The 17,963-nt window shown below is 38.8% G+C and overlaps 1 protein-coding gene across 8 annotated transcripts in view; it reads left to right on the top strand.

Annotated features, from left to right (window-relative positions):
- The window catches only part of MIPOL1 (mirror-image polydactyly 1), a 182,934-nt gene extending 169,410 nt beyond the window's left edge, over positions 1-13,524 (top strand). For all 8 annotated transcript variants that reach the window (XM_050975880.1, XM_050975875.1, XM_050975878.1 and 5 more), the window contains one exon: positions 10,874-13,524. In XM_050975880.1, coding sequence (XP_050831837.1) covers positions 10,874-10,940 — 67 coding nt within the window. In that variant the 3' untranslated portion in view covers positions 10,941-13,524. The remainder of the gene's footprint in view (positions 1-10,873) is intronic.
- The last annotated feature ends 4,439 nt before the right edge of the window (positions 13,525-17,963 follow it).

The raw sequence follows: 17,963 nt of genomic DNA on the forward strand, positions 1-17,963 counted from the left end.
TGTCATTTGAATATTTATCATCTCAGCCTTTCACGAAAATAAAAGCAGTGCTGAAACTTCATTCTCTCAAACACTAAAATGTATTCTATGAAAGTCAAATGTTTTCAGAGTCAACATAATCACAGCATCCCAGTTTTTGACCTGTGTGTTCATTTACAGTTTACTTATAGCTGCTTCAGAGAGATGGAAGTTTGTAGATTACAACATGGTTTTATTGATTTATCAGTAGCAAAATACACTAAGTATACACTCAGTAAACTGGATCAGCTAGCTCTTGGGCTTGTATTGTATAATATCAGCTTGTTGTGGAATACTTCAGAACAAAATCAGAATGTTGGCATAGTTAACTTCAGTGGTGTAAACCAGACTTGCAAAGACTAATATTTAGTAAGACCAATAACACAAACAAATTAGATTTTGAAGTTGTTTGCCCAATAGGAAGAAGCATGCTGACACAGTATTTGTAAGCTTAGAGTTAACTATTCTATGACAAATTATTAAATAACTTTGAACAGCAGATTGAGTGCTCCTTGAAGAATAGCAAGAAAACTTTTTCTCAGACTTGCTTTTTTTTTTTCCAAGATGATAAAAAGAGTGTCACAGCAAATACTCATTTAATTTAATATTTTATATCCAAATAAAATAAGTCCATGGCATTTACATTGCCGTTACTAAATAGTATTTGGTTTGTTTGCAAGAGTCATTTATTTGTGGCTTGGCTGAAGGAATAAAAATAAATTTGCGGTTCTTTCTGTTAATACTCATACTGTTTCTTAACATATGCAAAAGATTGAATACTGCAAATGTATATGCAGAAGCTCAAAAAGAAAGCCCAGACTTTCTGAAGCTTCTGAATTACATATAACCTTTTAGAGAATTGCTGGAGCAGTTCTTTACAACAACAAAAAGAAATAACTGACTAAACCAAAATAGTATTTTTATTTAAGCAAACTTGAAATCATTTGAATTTTCCCACTGCTTAAAATTAAGTATACCTTTAATAAAACAGGGGCTAGTTATCTGAGAAAAAAATTACTGTTTGTGTTTCTGAACTACTACTGAGCCATTAATTAACAGTCAGATTTTTCCGTAAGGTTTTTTTTTTAAACAAGGTTTTGTAGAAGGGTAGCACCAACTGTGTTTATGAGAGCTAACAACAGCTTTAACCCCAAAATCACCACTGGTGCTTTGCTGGCAAGTTGCTCGACTTTCCTGTTCCAAATTTATGCTGTGATGTGGGTATAAGGATACAAATCCAAACACTGAGCTGTTGGAAGGCATGAATCTTTAGGACCAAATTTTATCATTTTAGTTTCAGATCATGGAATTCTTGCCCACAGAAAGTATCAGAATTCAGCCTTTGAATGAAAGACATTGCTGGTATTGTGCAGGTATTGAAATGTGTACAATAAAATCATTTTATTTAGCAATTTACTTTGTGCCTCATAATATTTGTATTTCTGTCATTTCTTTTTCAATCCTTGATAAAATGATCATAAATTATTTAGGGATATAACATATGCACATCAGATAAAAGGGATACCTAAGTGATGTACTCAACACAAAAGACATTTTGTAGATTTTACTCTATGCTTTTGAAGAATTTTGTGACTCTGTATGAAAAGCCAAATTTTTATGCTTTATTAAAAGGCTTTCCTCCTACAGTCAGTCCCACTCATGTCATCACCAGGCAGAATTGCCACCAAGGGAAACATTTGGAGGAAGAGAGGATGTTTTGTCCATGGATTTTTTGTTAGTTTTTGGGGGAAGACTGCCTTTTTTTCTGGAAATACTTTACAGAAGTTTGACCAAGTGTGAGTTGTCCTGAAACCATCAGAGGGGTAGAGAGTTCACCTGCCAGTCTCAGCCCATTATGAAGGACTTATCACTAGTAAGAGCTTAGTAAAATGCTTTCCTCTTACATCCATACCTGTTTCCATTGCTACTTGATCTCTAATTGCTGTGGTGGGCATCATTCCAGCTTGGGCAATATCACATCAGTGATAAAATACAACAAACCTATGTAAAACCTATTTTTAATGTGGAGGGATTTGATGATGGTTTGTAGGAAGGGATTTTCTCTCCATGAGCTCCAGATTAATTTTGGTCAAGAGGTGGAACCACCTCAGGGAGGTAGCACAGGATTGAGAGCTGCTTAGAGCCATCAAATCTGCATTGGGTTTTTTTAAATACTTGGGAATCAAGAAAAAAACTTCACGTTGTCTTTCTTGTTAATGATATGAAGAGGAGTTTGCCAGAGCTGTGCTTTAATGGGATGTACCTGGGAAACAGCCTGAGTTCTTGCTGTGGTTTAGCCCCAGGCAGGAGGCAAGCCCAACGCTGCTGCTCGCTCACTCCCTCACCAGTGGGATTGGAAGGGTAAAAGCTGGAAAACTCATGAGCTGGGATAAAGACATGTTCTTAGAAAAGCAAAAGCTGCACATGCAAGCAAAAAAAACCCAAGGAATTAATTCACTTCTTCCCGTGGCAGGCAGGTGATCAGCTATCTCCAAGAGAGCAGGGCCCCCTCGCACAGAACAGCTACTTGGGAAGACCAACTCCATCACTCTGAATATCCCCCCTTGCCCCTCCTTCCTACTCCCTTTTATACTGAGCACAATACCATATGACGTAGAATATCCCTTTGGTCAGTTTGTGTCACCCATCCCAGCTCTGTCTCCTCCCAACCTTCCATGTACCTCGAACCTCTTTGCCAGCGTGGCAGTACAAAAAGCAGCAAAGGCCTTGGCTCTGTGTAAGCCCTGCTCAGCAGTAACAAAACCATCTCTCTATTATCAGCCTGTGTTCAGCACAAATCCAGAACACAGCCCCATACCAGCCAGAAGAAAACTGTCTCTACCCCAGCCTTTTGCTGGTTTTCCAGCACCATAGCACATCAGTATTTGCAAGTGCACAAACTCATTGCAAACAGGACTTGACCAGAAGGTGTCTGAAAGAAGTGAGACTTGCTTGAAGTAGGCGACTGAGAGGTTCAGATTTGACTTTACAAGAAGTCTAACGTGCAGAAGGCTGTAATATGCTGGTTTCAGACTGATACTTTCAACTTCTAGAGTCTCTTAATAAGGCCATTCTCTGCAGATCTGTAAATAAATCCTGACTGTTCATTTTGAGCAAATTTGAAACAGTTTGTTTTAGATAATCAATTTTTGACATTGCTTTTAAATTTTCCTGAAGATGGATTTAAAACAAACTGAAATCCTCTATAAAGGAGGTCCTTTTTTCATCTCCTGAAATACATTTCTGTGGAATATAGTATAAGGAAACTGGCGAGCTGTTGCCAGACAGTTCAGAGCCCAAATTGAGAAGCTTATAGAAAAAGGCTCTGTATTCAGCAATTTTAGTCTCTAATTCAGTGGCATACTTTATTATTATTATTATTATGTTTGTAGACGTGAAGAACCCAGATCTGAGACTGCATTGCCCTCAAGAATGTGAGGGACAGTTCAGAGACACAATTAAGATTGCCTGATTCATGGCACTCTAATGATATCCAACATCATTACCAAGGGGCAGGACTAGTGTTCGTCAGGAGTTTTCAGGAATTAATATTCATTAATTATTCATTATTCATTATTTATTTTTTGAATGAATAAATACGATGACAGAATACTTTCTGTGGGGAAGACATATCACCATAAGGTGAAACTGCTAGTTTTCCATGAGCAGGCAACACAGACTGCCAGGAGGTATTTGACAAGAAAATCCAGGAGAACATTTCCTGTTCATATCAGCACAAATTTCATGGAAATAGAAGGAGTACACTGTAAGGAGTAGGTTCCCATGTCAAGATTTATCCTAAGAAAAGAGAACAGCTGTGACACCAAATGTGTGGAAACAGTATTTGTCAGTGCTATAAGTAATTCAAGCTTATGGAAGAAGGAATTGAAAAGGTTTTTCTGGCACACATATTAGTAAGCTTTGCATCAAATTGCCATAATAAACTGTGGGATTCAAGTTGGAGTGATAAGGGAAATTTTGAGATTTGTTTAAATATTCTGATGTGTATCATTTGACTTTAAATATGCCAATATATCCTCTATTTCACCTATTGTTCATTTTTTATCTCTAATATCAGCTGCATGCTCAGATGTGAATGGCCCATCCAATAATAAGAGCCTGGTCTTTATGATATGTTGTAGATTTCGATGTACTGAAATACAGCATAGTTGATTGTTTTTCTTTCTCAGAAGCTCATTTATTTTTGGCAACCAATGCATGCTGTCCTGAGCAAGCATTTGAAAGTAAAGGAGATACCTTTCACAAGGCACTAAATCCAGTACAGAAGCAAAGTCCTGATTTTGTATTATCCCGTGATGTGTAGCAATCTACAACAATGCAAAGCAGGGTGAAATGCTGTCAAAACAGACCAACTGTGTTTACTGCTCAGTTTTCCTGCTGCTAGTGATGGCACAAGGTGAATAGTAATGGTGAGCTAGCTCATAATCTTCCAAACAGAAGGTAGAGGGCAAACAGTTTGACAAGATTAGTTATTGTGGACCACAGATAAAGGCTTAATATTTTAGCCAAGGCCTGTGTAAGCCAGGTTTATTTTAAAATATGTCTGCTGTCAAGAGCCCAACTGGCTGTATTTGCTTCTAAGTTTAATCATATACAGAATTACTCTTTTGGGTTGAGAAGATGCTGAAAGGGATTTAATAGGAATGCTTGTTTGGTGACAGTGCTTTTCAGGGGCAGGATGGTTTGCCCTGCCAAATTTAAGGCCAGTACATTTAATGGAACATACTTTTTGGAGTGGCATTACAAACAGTGTTGGGCAGGCAGGAATTGGCAGCGGTGCCTGTAGTGATTAGATCCAACACTGTGGTCTACCATGGTTTAGAGCTCACTGATGCTGCTAAATCAGCCTCTGAGATGTGTGTTTTAAGACCAGGAAGGACCATTAATACCAGTCTGTCCAGCCACTTGTCTGACAGAGGGCACTGAATTGTACTCAGCATCAGCTTCAAAACCATGGCTGAACTCCAGCATGCCATTTACAAAGACACCCAGACTCTGATCTAAAAAATGCAGAGGCAACTTGGTTAAGAAGTGGAAGGCAGGCTGTGCACTGGAGCCACATGTAGTCTTTATCACTATGATGGTTTATGAAAGAATTGTTACAGACCATTAAATTCAATTGGCAGGGATTTTTACCGAGAAGATAAAAAATTATTGTTAAACAGGCAGGCTTTTGAGGTAGCAAAAATAATTCTTAAATTGAAGAATAAGGGTAATTAAAAATTAGCTGAATCAGCCAGGATTAAGAGAGTGATGGCTGTGTGCATGGTAGATAGGTCATGCACTGCAAGGTCATATCCTTGACACCAGCCTTCAAAACAGTGAATACTTAAGTATTTTATTCAAAGCAGCCTCAAATTTTGAAACTGAGAACAAGCCACCCCAACACCCAGTGTTAGCACAGTGCTATTCCTTGAGAGGGAAGCAGCTGGGGTCCAGTTCCCTTGTGCAGATAATAGAGCTGAACCAGTTTGCTCCAGCCTCCTGAGTAAATGATCCTATCCAAGTGACTGATTTCTGGGCAAGACCAGTATCACAGCAGCCTCTCTTCTCTTTATCATTTGTTTTCTTGAATTGACAGAAAATGCCTGAAAACAAGCCTGCCATTTAGAATTTTATGAAGTTTATCCGAGAGGAAAACTGAAGGAAAGGAGAGGGAAAGGTAGTTATTTTATTCTAAATGAAATTAAGTGAATTTGTTCATATGACCACTCACCAAACAACCACTCACTGAACTCTACTGCTAAACTGCTTGCAATGCCTTTGTCCAATGCATTTTATTTATCTAATATATTTTCAAAAGCTTGGTTTCTAAAGGGAATTAGTGTCAGCAAAACACATTCCACAAGAAGCCAGAAATCACGCAAGTAAGGCCATCTTCATAGTCTGAGCCTAATCTTATCTACTGGAAAGATAACCAAGGGCTATAGCTTAGGTTTATAAGCCTTTATATAGCGTTTCAAAATCCAGGGAGATTTTGTTTTTATCACTTAACTCCTCCATTTGCAGGTAGAAACCATTGTTTTTGGCTAGTCTGAATATTGCTTTGCAGATTAGGACATGGGCTACTTGAAGGGTGCCCTTTTCTGTCAGTTGGGTGTCCATTTTGTCTGTTTCTGGAGCATGATTCCTTGGAATCCTCCATGACTGTCTAACTGTCATATTCAGAACTTGGGAGTAAAGCCCCCTGCTGTCTTTGGGGTGAGTTCCTTTGGCCAGAGGTGGAGCAGTGTGAAAGGATGTACCAGCCTGTGTGGATTTTAGCATTTGCGGAGTTTTTACTGATCACAAGCTACAGGGTAGAGCTAGACTTCTGAAAGAGGGAAGCAAGCCAAAAATGTGCATAAGAGTGAGCAGTAGAGAGTAGAAGGTAATTTACTTGCTCTGATCTGTTCCTCTTCTGGGCTCCCAGAACAAACTTCTCTGTCAGTTAGGATTTTAATTCTGCTTTATGGAGACCAAGTCTAAAACCAAATTTTTTTTTACTCACAGGAGTAAAGCTTTGCTAAAAGTCAGAGCAGATTGTCAAGCAATTCAGGATCTGTGTAAGAACATTCCAGATAACAACACACTCTCCATCCAGGCATTGACAGCTGTGTCCACAGGTGACAGGGGAACACAGTTTGAAATACCTGGAAGAAAATTTGAGAATTTGTCTTGGGGAAAACTCACCGAGTAATGATCCTAGTAATGATCCTGTTCAGGTGTTCCTGGTCTTTCCTCTAAAGATGGGGATCTTCTTAAAGCTTAGCAACGTGTTCAAAAGGACAAAATTAAACCTGTAACATCATAGCAGCAAGCCCCTTATGGAATTCTTTTTATTTCTGTATAGAACACAGATTCAGCTGCTTAATTCCAATTTTGTATGGAGAAAACATTAAGCCACTGCAATTCAAGACTCTTAAGATTGTGTCTTTTGCTAACTTAAAAACAATGATGGACTGGATGTCCCTTTCCTAAATTGTGTGTTTTATTTACTTTTTCCATTTCCTCGAGCATTACAGAGGTAGGTAGTGTAGACAAAGAGTATTTCTAGCATCATCTTTGTGCTTTTCATCAATGCAAATTCCATCTCTCTTGAAAAGCACTGGACATTTTTACTTTTTTCTTTTGGATGTATGTAAATCAATAGAAATAAAACCAAAGTTGTGCCTATCCATCTGAATCCATAGATTTTCCCTGTATTTTATATGTCCTTTTGTACTCACTTTGCATGCATGCATACAATAATTGTGTAAATGCTGGTGTGGCAGTTGTTGAGAGAATTTATTTGTTAAGGGACAGATTTTCTTCAAGTATTTGAAGAACCAAGGAATAATGAATGTAATCTACTGAGGTTTTCAAAAAATTCTAAGGAAGAAATCCGTGAGAATGGGGAGTGAGCCCTTAGGAGTGAGCCCTTAAACGTTCCAAAAGCTGTGTGTCTGTCCTTGCACATTTAGACCTTCAGCACTACCACAGAATGGCCTGCCCACCAAATCATTCTTCTGTCTGATCTAAAATATGAACTCAAACACTTTCTTCTTGAATGACTTATTTAGTTGCTTTATGAGATACAAGTTCAGTGAGTGTCCTTGCTTACATCTCAGGAGAAAGTGTAATGTTGCACATTTAACTTACACTATGAGGACTCTTCACAAGCAAAAGGGAAGATGTCATTTGATAGAATGTTAGAATTGGTTAGAATTTGTCTTGGAATGCAATCAAATCTAGTCAATGCTGCTTTCAAATTGTAAGTAAAAATTTGGTGAAATTACACAAAGTAACAGAAGTTGGTCTCTTCATGTCTTCCATATTTTGAATAAAACCCTGCAAACATTGAGACTAGTTCCCAGTACCTTCCATTCTTCTGTTTAAATTACCTTTGATCTTGAGGTATATTACTGTTACTGCAGTTTTCCACATTCAAATGCTCAGTCTCCAGAGGGAGCAGCCTGCAGTGTCCCACTGGGCTGGGCACAAAGCCTTACCAGCAAGGGCTGGCTCTGCCATCCTCACCCCTCACAGGTAGCACCTCCTGGCTCAAATGGCCTTTTTAGCTGCCTTTTATTGCTCACAAAGAAAATGTTGCTTAGTGTGAGTTGGGATGACAGAGTTGGGCCCTTGGTGAACAAAGAGTCCAGGATTATCATTCCAAAAAGCCCCCTGAGGCCTGTATCAAGAGTTATTAACCACTGATTCAGCACATAGCATTATTTTGTAGGCTTAAGTGGGATTTCAGTGGTATATTGGGTCTTGTGTCTGTGTAGGGGTAAATTTTGCCCTCTGTTATTTTATCTTATAAATAGCTGCTACCATTTCTCTTTAAGGTTGTTGCTTAAAGCTCTTTCAAAGGTACAATATCTTAATCCACTGCTACTTTTTTTTTTCTTCTGATAAAGAATAAATAAATTTGAAAATCCACATATGACTGAAACAAAAGGCAAATAAGCTCTGCATGGTGTGTATTTGGTGAGGAATACCTCAATTTGATGATTTCAGTCATCATTCGTTTGAAAAGCAGAAACTATGATTGTTAAGCCTCATTATTTTCAATGAAGCCTGACAGTTTCAAGGTTAAACAGAAGACAGCTACTTTCATCCCAGTGGTATTTCTCTTCAAACATGGGCAGCTCTTCACTGACTTGTTCTGCTCTGGTGTGCAGTGCCATTGCTTGGTCACAGAGTGGTGCACATTTAAACCCAGCTGTAAGACAGTGTGTAAGCTGTGACATCCAACTTGTGTTTCCCCAAAAGGAGCCTCAATTACTGAAGTCATTCTCCCCCCACCACCCCCCGCCTTGTATAAGCCACACAATATTTCTTTTTAACTGAACAGTGATTTAAATAAGCCATGATCTCAGATTTTACAGGTTTTATGCTGTCTCCCAGAAAAACAATTTTCAGCCCAAGCCTTCTGTTTGTCCAAACAGTTTGAAATGTTTCTCCAGTGCTTTTATGTCTCTGAAGTACATTAGAGAGGGTGCTAGTGTGAAAGACCTCCAGCAAGAGTTAAAATGGCTGAGAAAGCTGCTGTGCTTCTGAATACACATGCTAGTGAAAGAAGACTAATTGCCATTGCTTTCTGAAATTGCACATGGACTGACAGCAGATGTAACAGGGAAACTTCCCAGTAAGAGAGGCTGACAAAACTGACTGATCAGTAACTGAGTTCAAATCCTTAGAACTCAGAAAACATTGATGTATCCATGTGAGAAAACTTACAGGAGCAAATAACTTGTGAAATCCCTGGCTTTATACCTGCATGGACTGACAGCACTGAGTTATGGCTGTTCGGGTGCTGCCTCCATGAAGACAAAGTGCAGTAGATGTTATTTTACAAAACCAGGGGGAAATGCACTAGTTGGTTAAGAAGGAAAAGTGACTTTTGGAAAACTGAAGGGAGAGGAGCAGTTTTGTAGCAGTTGCTACCTAAGCAGCAGTTTTTTTACCTGTGCATTCATTCCCTCAGAGTCCCTGAGTAAGAGCTAGAATGAGCTGAACTTTCCACATACTTTTCCTGCTGTCTGATGATTACATTTGGGTGGTGAATTCTTAATCTCATTTCAAGAATTAAGTCACCTGGTGAGTACAATGAAAGGTGTAGCTTCATCGTGCTTGGTGGTTCCTGGAAAACAAGAGTGTTTCGATACGTACCAAGCACATTAGTCATGACTTGTGGCAATAAATCCATGTTGACTAGTTTACCTGCAGTGAAGTTACTAATGCATTCATGAGATAAAATGCATTTTGCAATTTTGATAAAGCTTGTGTTATTTTTATTTCCTATCTGCATTTCTCATGTTGTATAATATTTTTTGATTGTCTTTCAAGACACAAAAAAAATGGTCAACTTTGTAACAATGAATACAGCTATTGAACCTGCAGCTCTGTTTATCCATTGTGGAAGCTGTGTGTATAATATTCTGGACATGGCTCTGAAAGTGTTCTGCTACACACAGTGTCTGCTTTTACACAGATAGTTTATTTGTGGGAGAGTTTCCATCGAATGATACCATAAAATACAGACAAATTGAAGAAATAGCTTGCATACATGATTTCTGGAATGCTGAAGATAAATGTGCATAGATACAAAATGATGAACAAATTTAGTCCTTTGCATTTGTCTACATACTTTAACGAAAGAAAGATCAAATTGTGCCAGTGAGATTGAACATGTTTATAGTGCCTGTGCCTTAAAGCTAAGAGAATTGGGCAGCTCTCTGTCCTACTTACTTAGACTGTTAATTTTTCTGTGGTTGTGCTGACACAAGAATCATGCAGGCCACCTTCAAAATATCATCATCCACATCCTCAGAAACTTGGCTCGTTGAGTATTTTGAAAAAGTTTTTACATAAAACACGTCAGCTTTTAGACATAAATTTATAAACTGGACAGTAAAAGTATCTGTTGGATAATGGGCAAGACATTATTTAAGGGGAAACAACAGTTAAGTGCTACATTTAACAAGAGCCATGGACAGCTCATATTTTTTAAAGTATAAAAATTAATTGTCCTGCTTACACCAAAGGGTATATTGTACCACAGGATTGCTGCACAGGGTTTTGTGTTAATGCCATACAGGGACCTCAGATACTCCATGCACTACAAAGGAAAAGTGAGTTGATATATATCACTGACTGCAGATGGGTTGGGTTGTAGGTTAAAAAGTTTTTTGCAAGTTGTCTGCATTTTCCCTTAATGTCTGTCTTTTACAGTAGTGCTTTGTTTCTGAGCGTGACCACCACCAGGACAGCTTGGTTCAGTGCAAACACTGTCTCTTTCAGCCAGAACATTCCTAACATTAGCTTCCTTTTTTTTTCTCTCCTCTCCCTCTCCCCTGCCCCCCCTCAGGTTGGAAAGGCTGGTGGACGTCCTGAGGAAGAAGGTTGGAGCAGGGACCATTAGGACCGTGATCTGATTGAAAGCTGCAGTCTAAGGAAGCTTTCACATCTGGTGACCAGGCTGCTTCATTCAGCACTGTGTAAACACTGAAGCCTTAACTTAGCAAACAGTTGTTAGAAGTGGGACACTCCAGCGACATTCCAAGCTGAGATAAAATCAAATCATAAATGTTTAACTACTTTGCTGCTGAGTTCTGTGATTTGTTAAAATGTTTCACTCCAAACATGTGTTTGTTTTTAACCAAATGCATTGTGCACGGTGTATTGTGAAAAATTATGTAGGTACTTATTTTAACACTCTGTCCTCTCCATGTTAGACTATAGTCTGCTGCAAGGCACAGCATGGTCATTTTCTTAAATACTGCAGGCTTCAGGTTCAAAATGCTGCAAAGCAGTTTCAAGATTTAAATCCCTTATTTTATTTGTGAGGCTGCAAGTAGTCCAGCATTTGTATGTTAAATATATTAATTGATAAAGTAGGTTGATATTCAAGAAATATCTCTGGCTGGTGTGGTGGATATTTTTTCCTCCTTACACATGGCCCATTGAATTGCAGGTAGTAACTGTGGTTACATCAAAGGGCAGGATAAATGTATACCTTTACACAATAGTTGAATAGCTTCTGCTAGTACATGGCATTTTCAGTGTACATTAAAAAGAAATTTACATTTAGGTTTCACTGGAAGTACAGCTGAAAAAATTGCAACATGAAAGCCTTGTGACATTGTGCAGTATCTCAGGCAGTGGAGAAAGTTTCCTGTATTGCTTTTAGTCCCTCCTCTGTCCTTTTAAATGAGGGAAAAGCTCTCAGATTTCAGAAAGCACCTTATAAATTAAAAAGTCACCTTTTCAGTGTTTGCCTCTTCTCATCCCATTCCTACAAGACTCTGATAGCCCTGCAGTGCCAGAGTACCATCCAGGTTGGGTTTGAGGCTAAACTGTCAATCCTCATCTTTTTGTTCTCATTAAGTGCCCTAGGACTTAAAGGCTGAAGCACAGAATTTTACAGAGAGGGGAGAAACTGAGGGCTGAGGAGGAAAATTCAAGGTACACAGATATTACAGACTCTAAGATACATTACAGTTGAACTCAGAGTTATGTTTGTGACCTAACCATCTCCCTGTATGAACAGTCAGGCCAGTACTCACATAATGCTGCTCAAGAAAGCAGCTGTAATCTCTGAGAACCCCAAATTCAATAAAGAATCTCAGCAGCCAGCTGGGCTTTAGTGTCTCCTCAGGACCAGCCAACTCAGGCAAGGTGGATGTAGCTCCTGAGGCTTCCACTTGTCTGTTTGCTTTGTGTTTAATGCTTGCTTATTCAGATGTTGTGATAGTGCAGTCTATCTAGAGAAAATGAAATTTTAATTTTAGGTGTAGAGAGAGACATTTAAATGTCTGGTTTTTTCTTTCAAACACTTAAATGTTAAACCTTCTTCAACTGCAGACCTAAGCCCCTCCTAGTTTCAGTTGACCAAACCTAACCTCTTGCAGGGAGATAAGTAGCATCTCTCCAAGCCACATTTACCCAAGTCACTTCTAGAAACTTCTGAAGTGCTCCTTTTTGACCTTTGGTCAATCCTAAGATAGCCAGTGAGTCTGGAGCCTCTCCCCCACTCTCCCTGGTGACCATGAGCTCTTATTCAGTGGGAAGAAATTTTAATGCTTCCAAACCAGAGGATTGCCACCCCCCAGATTCCAGCCCCTTCACTGTCTCGCGTGTGCTGCTGTTCAGCTCTTTGCATGGCTCAACAGCTCTTTGTCCTGCTGTCCTCACTGAGCTTTGTGCACAAAGTGGATGCCAAGATCTCCTGAGCAGTCAGTGCTATTGAACCATTTCTGCTGCAAGGAGGTAGTGAGGCAGGAATAAAGACAACGATGTAAGGACTACTCTGCCATGCTAGACCAAAGCCCAAAGTCTGCCTTTGGCAATAACAAATAGAAGATGCCTAGGAAAGGGTATAAAGTCAGGCCAGCTCTAGTGACCACTCTCCCAGCTGGTGTCCCAGCAATTTGTTAGTTAAAGGCTTTCCAAGCCAGAGGTGGTGTCTTTGTATTTAGCAACATTTTTTCATGACCTGTTTTTAATCCATTAAAATTGTTTGTACCTACTTGTTCCTTTCACGAGGTCTTATGCAGTTAATGATGCATTGAGGGAAAAAATACTTCCTTTTCTCATTTGAACCAGCTCAATTCATTTGCTATCACCTAGTTTTTGTATGAGAGAAATGGTGAGGAACCATTCCCTGTTCATATTTCTATGTCCCATGTGATTTTACATATTTGGCATAGTTTCCCCCACTTTTCTTTCCTAGTCTCATTTAAAGGATATGTCCTGTGTTTTTAATTGGCCTTGTCATACTAATCTTTTTTTTTTTCCAGCTCAGCAGTATTTTTACCAAGATGCAACACTGTTTGTGCCTAGTGTTCAAGATATAGACAAAATGTGACTTTAATGGCTGTCATAATGATGTTATTTGTTTTATTCTCTGTGCTATTTGTAACCTTTTTTAGCATTGGACTTGCTTTCTGACAGATTATTTATTGGTATTCATATTTCTGTAGCAAAATGACTACTCTAGATCTCCTTCCTCAGTTGTAATGTTCAGCCTAGAGTTCATTGTAGCCTGTATAAAGACAGAACTGTTTTATGAATAACACAGCATTTATGGGTACTGAATGTCACCTGTTGTTTTAGCATTCCCTGGTGATCATGAGCTCTTATTCCATCTCTTCTCACAGCTCCTCTTCAATACTCACAGAGGCAAAGTATCATCAGCATCTCCAAGCTGCATGTGGTGATGTGAAATACTGCCATCTCCAAATTAACCCCCTCTTCAAGGCAATTTCTTAGTTAAGTTAAGCATGGCCTCTGGGACAAAGATCCCTGAAGGACAATAGGGGAGCTTTTACTTCACTGTGAGAACGAAACTTTTATTCTTACACATTGTTTTAATTTAACTTTGAAGTAGTTATTTTTCAGTGTAAAAGTATTCGTTATTGCTTGGCAGCTTTTATGAGGAAGTTGTTTGCTACTTTGAAAATGCAAGTTTACTAAATCAGGGCTTGTGCTCCATGCATGAATGTGCTGAGTTCCTCCTTCCCCTTGGACTGTCAAGAGCACCTCACCTTTCCCCAATATTACTGTGTCCAAGTGAATAGTCTTGTGAATGCAGGCTTCCTACGGCCAGACTGTTTGACCTCCAGCCTCTTGTGTCCATTGGCTTTGTTTGGAAAAGTAGGATGGGCCATGCAAAAGCCATCTAGCAGGCTTGATGTCAGACACATTTGATTGCAGGTGATACTTGATTCGGTTAAATTAAGTTATAGTTTTGCTCCATAATTTTTTTTTGGACACATTATACCCAAGGTGAAAAAATAGTTCCTGACTCTGTCTTGCACCAAGCAGCCTGGAATTCAGTGATAATTTAGGTTAGGGTATTTTGTCATAAATGACAAATGTGGATAAATGTATTTTGTTTGTAATTAAATCAGATTGTGTTGATTTTTAAAATTCATCTGGAAATGTTTTTGTTCTTTGGAAAGGACCATGGGAAATTTACTATGTTGAGAGCAGAAAAATTCAAAAACAGTTGAGTTCTCCCTCTACCTTGCTAGCAACCTGGTGTGTGGTCTTTGGCAAATTCCTTAGTGACTGTCATTAAAGGTATGCAGTCCCTGAAGAGGTTCCTGGGCTCCTCCAGGGTGTTTGCAAAAGTATCTATGTGGTTAATGTCAAAACACTTTCACTTCTTCACCTGCTGAAGTGAGAGCATAAATCACATAGGTCTGGTAGGGGAGGCCCAGCCCTTAGTGCCCTCAGCAGAACTTCTGGTCCTGTTGAGCCCAGCCTAACTTTAGCCTTTCAGTGTAATGAGGGCAGGAAATCTGCTCTGGTCAGTAGAAAGAGGTGATAACGACAGCACGGGTTAGTGGGCTTATCATATGGTTTATTCATTGAGAACTGATTGATGCCTGTGCAGAGCTCTGAAAGTGAAAATGAGCCTCCTCCCATACAGCAGACAAATGCAATTGTCACTTCTGTTCTAATATACAGGAGAAAGATGAGATTGCATCCGATTATGTACCAGGAGTGGCAATTCATTTCCCTTCTGATGGAAAACAGTTCATGATGAAAGGTGGCTCACCATAAGTGAATCTTATGGTGACAGCTGTAATTACTGGTCAAATTAGGGTTCCTGCTGTCTTGAATGGAACAGAGATATTCAGAAATGTTCTTCCCCTGTGAGATTTTGTGTCTTTCTCTTGATGATCCTGCGGCACGTTATGCATTGGGAGCCATTTCTGGTATATGCCAGGGTAAAATATGTAAATAGCATCATGTTGGCTCGGGATAAGAGCATTATTAATGCTTTTCAGCACTGTAATTATATTCCCAGTAAGCCTTCCCTAAGCCCTCACTAATTAACAATATTGTGACAAATCAACTTTAACAGAAAAGAACTGTGGACCTTTAGTGTTTAGTACTATTTTTCATGCAGCCCACAGCTGAAAAGTGGTGGCATGGCTTTCTGTACTTGTGTTGGGAAAACTGGTGATACTGAAAAGTTTAAAGCCAGCTCAATCTTGTTAGTGGAGTCCTGTAGCTGAATTCTGTTTGGTTCCTCTTTAAATACATTCATGGCAAAGTAAAATTCATTAGTTAATCATTAATGTTAAAGAATATTAAAACTGTTTTTATAAATAAGCTATCATATTGAAATGGTTTGGTGATGTCAATATGTTGTCATATACACATTTATTTATTTGTTTATTCCAAATCAGGAACATTTTACAAGACTGACTTTATATATATATTCTTACCAGGTGATCAGGAGCTGTAACATCTTTACTCCATGTACACAAACGAACTTACCATCTAAATGTCAGGATTTCTCTGTGCCTTTATTTCTTTCAATTAGAATAAGGCTGTTGCTTTTGTTGGGTTTTCTTTTTCTTAACTTCTACTGCTGAAAACTTTGCTCCCATGCAAGAATCAGCTGTGAGGCACATGAAATCACTGCTGGGCAGTTTCTCTCGCTGCCATCGCAGCGTTTCATGGGCTGGCTCTTATCGCTGTGCCATTTCACATCGGGTCTGCACAACTGGACTTTCTCTGTTTGTTCTTCTCATGCATTGGTAAATAAAATGTATTCACAAGTTCAAAAAGACAAAGTAGTGTTCTCATATTAGGTCGATTATAAGTCAGCTGTTGAGCTTCAGTGTTCTAAACATTTCATTCTTCAGTTTTGTTGGGAGCCCACGTGTTCTGGGAGGCTTTTAAACAAATACTTGAAATGGTTGAAAGATTTACATTGCCAGTGCCTAGCTAAATATGTCGTCTTTAGAAAAGACATGGTTTATTTTGGCACCATTTGACAAACTCAAATATTTTAAACATTTGTTAAGTTTGAGCTTGCACATTTGAACTAAAAGTTTGCATTCCAAAATTGCATCTCAGGTTACCTGTCTCTCTCTCTTTTGTATTTTATAATCCGTTTATTAAAATAGTCTACAAAAGAAGTTGGGTACAGAGTGTGATTTTTTATTGTTAATTATAAAATATTGTCATTAAAAATCAATTTTAAGGTAACATATACCTGGTAACTCTGATCAACTAAATGTCAGAAATACAAAGCCAGAAGTGTTTTTGGAATTTAGGATTTTATGTTGGTAGCCAAGACTTCATTGTAAAATTAATGGAACACAGTAATAGTGGGACCAAATCCTGCAGTGCTTTTCTCTTAGTCCTATTATGTGCTGTGATGAGTAAGTTCTAACTTTGCTGGTGAGTGCAAAGCCAGGCAATAAAGAAAATAGACTGAAAAGCTATGAAATAGAAGAGCTTGTGGAAAAGGAAAAGCAGTCTTTGACTTGGAATTGATTTTCTCTTCCTTCCTTTGTCAGAAAGGAGGAGCAAGGGCAATATTTAGTCCAATTGAAAAAGCAATCAAAACAAAACAAACAAAAAAAAAAAACCAAAAAAAAACCCAAGAAAAACCAGCCTCCAAAAGAATACCACTGTTCTTTTCTTTGAAGTTTTGACCTGAAACTTGTACTGAAACATAAAAAGTTGAGAACTGATTCCTTGAAATCACCATATTTTGTTCAAAGCCCGCCAGTCCCTGTTCAGGAGTGCTGAGCACAGCGTTACAGCTGTGTCCGTGCCCTGGCGTGTTGCCCAGGCTGTTGCCAGCTGCAGAGGGTCACACTCCTTTCTGAGAAGCTCTCATCAGGGGCAGTTGGGCATGTTCCCTCATGGTGACCTTGGGCCAAAGGTCCATGCAGTGCCACGTTGGCAGAAGTTCATCATGGTTTGAACAGCTTCTGGACATGATAGGTGCAGATCCAGTTCCATATGGTACAACAGCAATATAACCAATGGAATTGGTCACAACTGCTTCCCAGTGGCCATGAAAAGAAAAGGTTAGGATTGCCCTTGCAGAATACATGACATAAATTTGTGATGATTGATACTCTCATATGAATATGCGCACTACATTTCACAAACTGTTTAAAAATACAGTGGTTTCCCAGAGAATTCAAAGGATGGAAACAGTTTTATCTGTTCATGAGTAAGTATGAACAGAACTGATTTCAGTAACAAACTTATAAGAAAAATCAAAACATTAAGATGCAAAAATGAAAAGCTACTATGGTAGTACTCAAATTTATTGTCTGAAGCCACAGGACTTTGTTCATGCTTGTTTGACTCACTGATGTGGTGCCCCTGTTTCAGAGGTTTTATGATCAAGGAGATAACCATCTCAAAAATCAATCTATGAGAAATGAGGCTACTGGAGTGGATGTATGTCTAAGTGCATGTAGCTATCAATTTAGATGTACTGTTTAGAATCAAGATTCCACATATGTCTAAGTAAAATCAAAAAGTTTATTCATTTCTTCACTAGAAATAAAATAACAAGGAGTATGGTCTTCATCAATACGTGCTCATAGCACTAAAATCATCCCATTTGGTACTTTAATAGGGTATATAAAATTAATAGGGCTTTGTGTCTTCCACTTTGGACAGAGAACATT

The sequence above is a fragment of the Serinus canaria genome, chromosome 5 (genome assembly GCF_022539315.1).
Source record: "Serinus canaria isolate serCan28SL12 chromosome 5, serCan2020, whole genome shotgun sequence".
Taxonomy (NCBI): Eukaryota; Metazoa; Chordata; class Aves; order Passeriformes; family Fringillidae; genus Serinus; species Serinus canaria.